At 40.2% G+C, this 10,569-nt stretch overlaps 2 protein-coding genes and 1 pseudogene across 3 annotated transcripts in view; 1 reads left to right on the top strand and 2 right to left on the bottom strand.

The window, feature by feature from the left end:
- The window catches only part of ADAL (adenosine deaminase like), a 119,216-nt gene extending 118,938 nt beyond the window's left edge, over nucleotides 1–278 (bottom strand). The window contains exon 1 of one of the 2 annotated variants that reach the window (XM_054565516.1): nucleotides 62–277. The gene's annotated coding sequence lies outside the window, so the exon portion shown is untranslated. Of the gene's footprint in view, nucleotides 1–61 lie in introns of both variants that reach the window. The other variant, XM_054565518.1, reaches the window with a different exon arrangement.
- Nucleotides 64–2,338, top strand: LCMT2 (leucine carboxyl methyltransferase 2). Its single transcript, XM_054565513.1, has one exon. The coding sequence runs from the start codon at nucleotides 100–102 to the stop codon at nucleotides 2,155–2,157; it is 2,058 nt and encodes a 685-aa protein (XP_054421488.1). The 5' UTR covers nucleotides 64–99; the 3' UTR covers nucleotides 2,158–2,338.
- A 6,957-nt stretch (nucleotides 2,339–9,295) lies between these two features.
- Nucleotides 9,296–9,816, bottom strand: LOC129062963 (calmodulin-like; annotated as a pseudogene).
- Nucleotides 9,817–10,569: the final 753 nt, after the last annotated feature.

A 10,569-nucleotide genomic window follows, 5' to 3' on the forward strand; every position in this document is an offset into this window, starting at 1 on the left:
CGGAGGGGTGATTTTTCCGTATAGAAGTCTGCGGAGTAACTAGGGCTGAAGAGCAGCTCACCACTGTGACGAACCGCGGCTCTTGGGTATCTTCTGGCCATGGATCCGCGGAGCCGCGAGCGTCGAGCCCTATCAGTGCAGCACACCAACGACAGCAGCGCCCTCAGCAAGAGTTCCCTGGCCGCGCGCGGGTACGTGCACGACGCCTTTGCTGCGTTGCTAATTCCGCGGACCGCGCGCCGCGCGCCGCTCATCCATCGTGGCTACTACGTCCGCGCACGCGCTGTAAGGCACTGCGTGCGCGCCTTCCTGGAGCGGACGCGCGCGTCCTCTGGTGGGCCTCGCGCCCAGATCCTGTCTTTGGGCGCCGGCTCAGACTCTCTTTATTTTCGCCTCAAAACTAAAGGCCTCCTGTCCTGGGCTGCTGTCTGGGAGGTAGATTTTCCCGACGTGGCGCGGCGCAAAGCGGAGAGGATTCGAGACACGCCGGAATTGTGCGCAGTAACCGGGCCGATCCAGAGCGGGGATCCCTCGTCAGAGCTTTTCTTTGAGAGCTTTGACTACCACATCCTGGGCTTGGACCTGAAGGAGGTCGAGCGATTGGACCAGGCCCTGGCCAGCGCGGGCCTTGATGCGGCCGCACCCACTTTGCTCCTGGCTGAGGCCGTGCTGACCTACCTGGAGCCCGATAATGCCGCGGCCCTCATCTCCTGGGCGGCCCAGCTTTTTCCTAATGCCCTTTTCGTGATCTACGAGCAGACGAGGCCTCATGATACCTTTGGCCAATTCATGCAGCAACATTTTCAGCAGCTAAATTCTCCTCTGCATGGCCTGGACCGCTTTCCCGATGTGGAGTCCCAGCAGCACCGCTTCCTTCAGGCTGGCTGGACTGCCTGTAGTGCCATGGACATGAATGAATTCTATCGTTGTTTTGTACCCGCAAAAGAACGCAGGCGCATGGAAAATCTTGAACCCTTTGACGAGTTTGAGGAGTGGCATCTGAAGTGTGCCCACTATTTCATTCTGGCTGCTTCTAAGGGAGACACTCTCTCCCAAACTTTGGTGTGTCTTTCCTCAAAGGTGTTTCCTCGGATAGATCCTGCTTCCCCTTTAGGGACCCTCCCTGCCAATGTAGTCGTTAGTGACAGCCAGGGCCCAGACTTTAAAAGATACGGCCATGCCTCTGTCCTTTTGAGACCAGGTATTATTCTCAGTGCAGGTGGATTTGGAGAGCAGGAGGGGCGGCATTGCCGAATGAGCAAGCTTCACTTGCTCTTAAAATATAGTGATTTTGAATGGAAAGGCAAACAAATAGGCAGTTGGGGGACTGGAACTCAGTGGGATGGGCGCCTTTATCACACCATGGCAAGACTTTCAGATACTCAGGTTCTGGTTCTGGGAGGGAGACTGTCCCCAGTAACTCCAGCCTTGGGAATCCTTCAACTTCATTTTTTTAAAAGTGAGGATAATAGCACTGAGGATCTAAATGTAACAGTAACAAAGGCTGGCCCAGAAGATTCTACTTTGTCATGTTGGCGGCATTCAACAACAGAAGTGTCCTATAAGAATCAGAAATATTTGTTTGTGTATGGGGGTCGAAGTGTGGTGGAACCTGTACTAAATGACTGGCATTTTTTACATGTAGGGACATTGACTTGGGTCAGGATCCCAGTGGAAGGGGAGATTCCTGAAGGTCGGCATTCCCACAGTGCCTGCAGCTGGCAAGGGGGAGCCCTTATTGCTGGAGGTCTAGATGTTTCTGAGGAACCATTGAACTCTGTACTCTTCCTGAAACCAAGCACTTGTGGATTCCTCTGGGAATCTATAGACATCCAACCTCCCATTACCCCAAGGTACTCCCACACAGCTCATGTGCTTAATGGGAATCTTCTACTGGTTGGAGGGGTCTGGATTCATTCCTCCTCAGTTCCCGGGGTGACTATTATCAATTTGACTACAGGATTGAGCTCTGAGTATGAGATTGACACAACACGTGTGCCATGGCCATTAATGTTACATAACCATACCAGCATCCTCCTTCCTGAAGAACAACAGCTCCTGCTCCTTGGAGGTGGTGGGAACTGCTTTTCCTTTGGCACCTACTTCAACCCCCATGCAGTAACATTAGACCTTTCTTCCTTGAGTGCTGGACAATAAGGACTGGACTTTTTTGATATATTCAGGACCCATTAAAGTAGACAATAAAGGTTTCCACAAATAGGATTTGACTTTGGCTGTAGATCTGACCATACCCTCTATGCCCCTCCTTATTTATTGTTTAAAATTAGCACTACTATTCAGGGAAGAAAGTGAAAGATTGTTTAAAAACATACCATGTCCAGAGAGATAATACAAAAATAAAACATAAGTAGGCCTGTCTTAAGGGAGTGGTCATACAGTCCTAGAGTAGGAGTTGGACAACCTTTGGATCCCTGTGTCTTCCATTTTCTAATCTATGTTTGTCCAATTATTGAGTTACAATGACCTTTAACCTAAGTCAAATGAGAAATTTCCCACTCTGAGGCTTCATGATTTGAGATGGTACCTTAGAAAAAGTTTAACAGATTCTTGGTAAGAATCTGAGGTTAAATACAGTTCAAAGGTCATACTATTGGCCTCATTCTTCATGAATGAAACCTAAAATGAACCCAGTTGCAGTTTGATTAAAGCATTGTACCATTTAGTGCATCAGAGAACTCTGGGATAGCTTTAATAATAATAATTGTAGGATTTTATTGGAAAACATGCCTTTGTTCCATTTTTGCCACTGGTTCCATATTTATTTAGATTCATGAATGCTTATAAACCAATTGGTGCTTCAATTCATTGTGTACATGGTATGATCAGATCTCTTCTCCACCCTTTGCTGTGGTCTATGCAGGGGGAATCTGACTCATGGAATACATCAATGAGTTTTTTTTGTCCTCCAGTTTCTGGTGAGTTGAACCAGAGGCACAAGAGGGAGATGTAGGGCAAGAAGAGTGAGTTGGTATTCCCAGTATTTCCTCTACTAGTCTGCAAGTTGGCAGAGTCTGTATTTTTTTTTTTTTTTTGACAAAGGCCATTGTTCCTGTCATGTAATCCTCTTCTGTAAGATACAGCTCTAATTCTGCATCCCTCCAGGTTCCAGTAATTGTTCTTTCTTACCTCTTGAGGCCTAGGAGTTGTCATGACTCTTTGCTAGGCCTGAGCTACACTGTTCAGTATAGTAGCAATCAGCTATGTGGCTATTTAAACTTAAATTAATAGAGATTAGATTAAATAAAATCAAGAATTCAGTGGCCTAGTTGCATTAACCACATTATAGGTGCTCAATAGCCACATGTGGCTAATGGCTATGGTACTGGATAATACAGAATATTTCCCTCACTGCAGAAAGATCTGGACACTACTGAGGTACTTCACCATCTTGACTTGGCTTCCCTAAACCCTGCTTAGCCCATTTTAATTAGTGTCTTGATTAAACTCTCCTCAGTTACCTTTAAATGGACAATCTTTCCTAGGGAGCCTTGTGAGATCAATGAAATATCTTAGGTATGGTATTCATCCTTAAAATTTAAGACTTAATTTCTTATCTAAATTGTGTCTCAAAAGGTAGAGGCTTTGATGGTACTAAATGTACCACTATAATATTTCTTATTAGTCTTTGGTCCTTGAAAACTTAATATTATCTTGAGATTCTGTAAGTGCCTAAGTTCTACAAGAACTATCAATGTTAACATCTTGATGGACTTAGTATGACACAGAATCCTCTTCCCCTAAATATTTTTATGATAACTGTCCATATAAATGAATGTGAAAAGTGATTAATATAGAATCTGGGTAGTAAATACAAACCTAAGTGTATGGAGAGGAAAACGACTCTGTTAGACGAAAGTTTCCAGGAGACAACCGTTGTCTAACTTCAGCTTCACTAAGACTGCAAAAGCCCTTCCAAGAGAAGTTGTTAGTTATGATTGTAAGTCCTAGGAAACAAGGCTTACTACAGCTAGACATCTGGCCAGACTATAGGTGGGTACTAGATAACAGGCAGGAATGTGATCAGAAGGGGGAAAGGCTGCTTTGTATTTCCTGTTTCTAAGTTTACTACAGCCTACCTTCAAGTTTCAGGAGCATATCAAAGCAGAACATTGATGAAATGCGTGTTCTCAGCTCTGCAATAGTACCAGAATCCTAATCTAGAAATGGCTCCAAAACCCAGGGAACACCTTCTATAATGCTACTTTTAGATGGTGCCATCAATCATCGTTATTTAATTACTTTTTGGGGAAAAGGAGGTGGTGTTGGGTGGAGGATGGTGGTGGAATCATAAAGAGAATGTGAATGTGTGCCAGAGCCAAATTAGTGCAATGGTGCGTGTTCTCTTGAGCACTGCCCAGTATGGCACATTATGACTAATCAGACTTGTTTCCAGAGAAATGACTACATTTTCTGTAAGTGATTACCAGGTTAAGCATGCCCTTTACTTCTGACCTTATACATGCATTATAATCAGTTAGGAGTTAGTTATTTCACAATCTCTACTCATTAGAACACTTAGAAGTTTTGCCAGCAATATGTACTCTGCCTTTGGAACAGTGCTCTGTGTGGAATTGTGCTGGACCCCAGTTTCATAACAGTAATCTGCAATAGTTAGAGTTGTGGACCAGATTGAGAACTCAAGTTGGATAATAACTTTTGCTTCTCCATTTCACCTCTGAACATTTCTGTCCTAAAATTCTAGAATGGAGCTCTGGGGTAGTTATAAGAGTTAATGAAAGGGCTTTTCCTCATTTATTAAATGTAGTTCTTTGTAGACCAGAAAAACTAAGGAAAGGAGAGAATTTCTTATGTTGAATCTCTACTGGTAGGTTCTCAAAAACAGTATTATACTAGTGAGGATATGAAAACAGGTTAAGAATAACTCTTCTGGGATATGTTCTTCAAAGGCCAGTGTTGCCATTTCCATGTGTGTTTTTAGGATTTTACCACTGAATGTCCACTTTTCATATTTCTACAAATTTAATCCTCCTAGTGATATTAGAAAGTTGACATGTAACAGATGTGTTCCAGTGCCCAGGCATTGCGTTGGTCTTCTCTTTCAGATCTTGAAAATCCTGGTGTATTCTGCATGCATTTTGTGATTCCAAATTTAACCTCAAACAACACATACCTACTCTGAAACACATCCTATATGACATCTCCTGGAAAATACTCCCATGTGGCAGCCCCAAATATAACCAACCACTCTCCCTGTGGTAGAGAAGCCTGTGTTCTTTGGAGAGTCTGGTCAATAACAGCTGGACTAGTTACTGAGGTGAGTTCTTAAATCACAGGGACCATCCCGTAATGTCCAGTGTCATTTAAACTAATCTGATTGCAGTATACAGTAAATTTAGGCTGGCAAAATAAGTCACGAATCCTGGATTATCACATTTGGACTTGCTGTTTAAAAAGAGAAGGAAAATATGTAGAGCAAAAATTATAAAAATTAGAATCAGCTTTAGAGTAGGTTGAGATTTCCTTGGATATCAATTATGTAAACAAAGAGTTCTGTCATTCCACAGTTTAGTTACGATTGCTCATCTATTTTTCTTGGACAATGACATAAAGCATTTAGTTGAGAAGGGGCAGTTTCTCCACTGAGGGAAAGAATTGTGTTTGTCTAGTTCACTTCTCTATCCCCATCATAGTAGATGCTCAATAAATACTTGGGTGGAGGTCCAATCTGACACTCAAATAAATTATATTTGAATATTACCATTGTGCCTACCATGCACAACAGATATCAACATTTCTTTAATTACTGTGTGTGAGAGATGAGCATTAAAGTTTTAAAGACTCCCTGTTAAAACATTTTTAAAATTCAACTGCCTTAACCTGGGTAAAGGTGGTAAACTACTGACGTTACTCCTAGTGTTACAGACTACACTTGAACCTTTTCCCTGATTGCAGTTTCCAACTGATCCTCATCACGTTTTGCTCAACATTGGACCATAGTTACCCCATATCTTTTGTAAATGAAGTGAGCTAACTTTGCCAAAAGGTTAATCTGAGGGTGTAAGAACATACAATTAGACATGCTCATGAGAATATACATGCGGTATCTTCCTAGGATGTGGTGATGCTTCATTGGGCATGACTTAATGTGTAACTCTCAAAATAAGTTTAATAGAGGGAGAGGAAAGACCGTGCCATAATATTTGCTTGAATGGTCATTTGTCACCTAATTGGTAGACTAAGGCTAGGAAATAAATTGTATTAAGGATGATTTTTATGATATTACACCTCATCTTGCTTTTCTCATTTCCCAGCCTTTGTCCACATTTTAAAACTTCATTAGAGCCTCAACCTCTGATTTACATTTAGACTTATTATTTCAGAAAAAGTTAGCAAAGATAATTTTTCTTACTTATAAATACAGCAACAACATAACCAATACTTATGAGGAAAAAACTTTGTCATCACCACCCCTCCAAAAAACACTCAATTAAAAAATCAGAGTCTACACAGATACAGAAAACAGACTAATAGTTGCCAGAGGGAAGTGTAGTTGGGGGACTGGATGAAAAAGGTGAGGGATTAAGAAGTACAAATTGGTAGTTACAAAATAATAATGAGGATATAAAGTATAGCATAGGGAATACAGTCAATGATATTGCAATAACTATGTATGGTGCCAGGTGGATATTGGAAGTATTGGGGGGGGGCTTTGTAAAGTACGTGATTGTCTAACCACTATTCTGTACACATGAAACTAATACAAAATAATATTGAATTGAAAAATAAAATTTAAAACGTTTTTAATATACACACATGCACACAAAGTAGTCTAGACCTCAATCCACTGAATTTATATTTGGGCAATTGAGTCTGGCCAGCATACTTTTATTTCTAGTGCATGACACATAATAAATGCTCAAAAAATGACACATGAATGGCTATATGTTTGAGCTGGGCTAAAATTAGTAATAGTCGATTGTAATGAGATCAGGGATTACCACTAGAAAATCAAAATACAGCACTGTAATGGCATAGTAATTAAAAGTAGTTTGATATTAATGCCAGAATAAAGGTGATATTTCAAACTAGTAAACTTAATAAAGCAAAATTAAATTCTATGAGCATTAGAAAAAGTATAAAAGAACATGTTATAATCTTACTAGTAAAAAAATGCCCTAAGGAACACATATATACAAACAAAATTTAAAAAAAGTCTGATAACTTTATTTAAAACTTAAGGACAACAAGATTATACATTATAATTTTAAAAAATTAGTCTTTCCTCTACCCAGGGTCAGGCCATAGGGAGACTTTTGTTTTCCTTTTTCATTCAGTCCCTAGAATTAAGATACAAGTAACTGATTCCTTTGTTTCTCAATATTAACTTCTGAGTTTTAAAAAGGGCAATTTGAATAATGTAAAGCAGAGTTTTCAATTGATAATACCCACTTTTCTTTCATTCATTCATTCACTTGACATTTGTTTTAAGCAGGGTATATCAGTGAGCCAAATCATCAATCCCTTGCAGAATTTGCAGCCTGGAAGGAGGAACCAATAATTTAAACTATAAAGATAATAAATACATTATATACTATATTAGAAGTGATAAGGACTGTGGGAAAAAGAAAAAGTAGAATAGGGTAAGGAGGATCTGGAGTGTATGGGGACGGGAGTAGCAGATTACAATATTAAATAAGGTAGATAGGGTCACTGTCACCAAGCAGTGAAATTTTAGCAAAGAGTTGAGGAGGTGACAGAGTTAGCTAACTAAATTATTGGGGTAAGAGTATTTCTAATGGAGGTAATGGCAAGAGCAAAGCTCCAAAACAATTCATTGTAAGAACTTTGGTTTTAGTCTGAGTGAAAAAGGGTTCGGGGTGATATTATCTGACTTACATTTTTAAAGGAATCCTCTGGACATTGTGAGGAGAATGGATTATAGGAGGTCAAGAGTTAAAGCAGGGAGTCTTTTTGGAAGGCTGATGCAGTAATCAAGGTACAAGATGATACAGATGCAGTTGAGATGGTGATAAATGTTTGGATTTTGGGTATATGAGTGTTTTAAAGGAAGAGCTAATAGAATTTCCTAATGGACTGGGTATGGGATATGATAGAAACAGAGGAATGAAGGGTGGACATAGAGACTTTAGGCCTAAGGAACTGGAAAGTAGGAGTTGCTATCCACTGAGTTGAGGAGACTGTGGATAGTACAGATTTGTGAGCACAGTTCATAAGTTTCAGGCTGCATGTGTAGACTTTGGGATGTCTGTTAGACATCCAAATAGAGAATTGCTTAAATATCTATTTTATAACCTCCGTCCTTACCTTCTACATTCACTCACTTTTTCCTTTTCCCTCTTCTGTAAATAACCACACAAAATACAAGAATAGAACTGGCAAATAAAAATGGCTGAACTGGAAACACAAATTGTAGCTTGAAGAATAAGAGGAACAAATCCTCTATAAGATAGCCCAAGCCTGGCTACTCCTGGCTCCCAGAGCCCCTCCCAGAGGTACTTTCATTCATATCCATTGTCTTGTTGGATTTTTTTTCTGATTTTTGTGTCTTCCTGTATTAATATTTATTATACATACGGTGAATGCATGCTTCATTAGCAGCTTTTTCATAATCAGAATGCCTCATCCCCTGCCACACCTGCTCCTCCTACTTGATATTGCAGTTACATGAAACTATACCTAGGTCCCAAAGCACATGATATCATTTCATGCCTCCATGCCTTTACATACAGTGTTCTCCCAGTTGGGACTCTTTTTTTTTAGGGGGAGGGAGGGGGATAAATTTTTTTTTATTGGAAAACAAGTACACAAATCCATTATTGGAATGGATTTGAGGCAAACTGATCAATAAGCAGATTTTCTTAAAGGGGCTATACAAAGTTTAAAAAGCAAGCAAGTAACAAGAAAAGAAAATGTTTCTGGTACAGGGCCAGCAGTGTATGAGTACCTGGATAATATACCCATTTCCCAATAGTGCAACTTTTAAGTACATATTGTTGACTGTCCATAACCCATGCAGCGTTACAACTCCACACTTCAACAACATGCTGACAGTCCCTAAATAGTACTGCTTTAAAAAAGGCATAATTCATATGTTCCCTCGTTTGACCTACTTCATCTAAGTTTAGATATGCAGAAGGGCTTAGATATATCCAGAGTAAGCCACATGCAACATGTTATTTGATTGATTTTCCAAAATAAGATTTCAGGATAGTGACAGTAAGATACAGGAAGAAAACACGGAGCAATGAAGTCCTCATTACTGCACATGCATTTGTTTTGTTTTGTTTTGTTTTTACAGTAGGAGAAACCTCTTGCAGATAAGCCACAAAGAAAAGGCAAATCTAACACATTCTGCACAATATCTTCTCTTTGCTGTCATCATTTATACAAACTCTTCATAGTTTACTTGATCATCATCATCAATATATACTTCCCTGATCATTTCATCAGCCTCTTCATCTGTTAACTTTTCTCTAAAGTTTGTCATCACATGGAGAAGCTCTACTATATTAATATAGTCATTGCCATCCTTATAAAACACGCAGAATGCTTATCTAATTTTTTTCTGCACTGCCTGTGTCTTTCATTTTACTCACCATCATTGTCAGAAATTCTGAGAAGTCAATTATACCTTTTCTATCAGCATCCACTTCATTAATCATGTACTGTAACTCTGCTTCTCTGGGATTCTGCCAAAGAGACCTCATTACAGTTCCCAATTCTTTTGTTGTTATAGTTCCATCACTATCTTGTCAATACTGAAAAAACTTCTTTGAATTCTGCAATCTGCTCTTCAGTCAGTTGGTCAGCCATGCTGCAATCTCCACCAGTCTCCAAGATGTGACCACACAACCACTCATCTGGCTCGCTCCATTTGGACTCCCAGTTGGGACTCTTGACACTGCCCCTCTTATCTTATTCTCATGCCACCTCAACATTTGTGATATAGCTCCTATTTGACTTTCAAAGCTTATCCATAGCCCACCCCCCCATCCACCCCCAGCCCTTTCATGCTTGGATGGGTTGCCCTTCTGTATTGCCATAACATCTTGTACATCCATGTTGCACTAACCATATTGTGTTATAACATTTTTCTAGTCTGTCTTCTCACTCTAGATTGAAGCTTCTTAAGGGCAGGGATAGTATCACGTTCATTGTTGTATTCCCAGCACCTGGCACTCTGTAAACAAACTGAACAAGAATCTCTTACTATGGGTGTTTATCTTCTTGGAGCCAGATCTTTCTCACGCCCCTTCAATATAACAAATACTTTTCCCTTATGCCATTTAGCTTTTAACTTTAGGCCATGATACTGGAGTACTAAATAAGGAGATAAGACATAGGAGAAGAATATAAGAGATGAAAAGGAAGCTGAAAACCATCTGGTCCTGGAAGGGAGAGAAAATAGAGTATAGCAAGACTTGAAGTATGGGTATCTTCTTTTTGTTCCCCTCACTTGAGGATATGTTTATTGATTTGAGAGAGAGACATTGATGTAAGAGAGAAACATTTATTGGTTGTTTCCTGTATGTGCCCCAACCTGGGACTGAACCCTCAACCTAGACA

Source organism: Pteronotus mesoamericanus, unplaced genomic scaffold, assembly GCF_021234165.1.
Source record: "Pteronotus mesoamericanus isolate MK-2021 breed Mesoamerican mustached bat unplaced genomic scaffold, CSHL_Meso_final contig_164, whole genome shotgun sequence".
Taxonomy (NCBI): domain Eukaryota; kingdom Metazoa; phylum Chordata; class Mammalia; order Chiroptera; family Mormoopidae; genus Pteronotus; species Pteronotus mesoamericanus.

Bases quoted from the DNA above. Each gene is read 5' to 3' on its own strand.
- LCMT2 (XM_054565513.1), top strand. From the start codon at position 100: ATGGATCCGCGGAGCCGCGAGCGTCGAGCCCTATCAGTGCAGCACACC.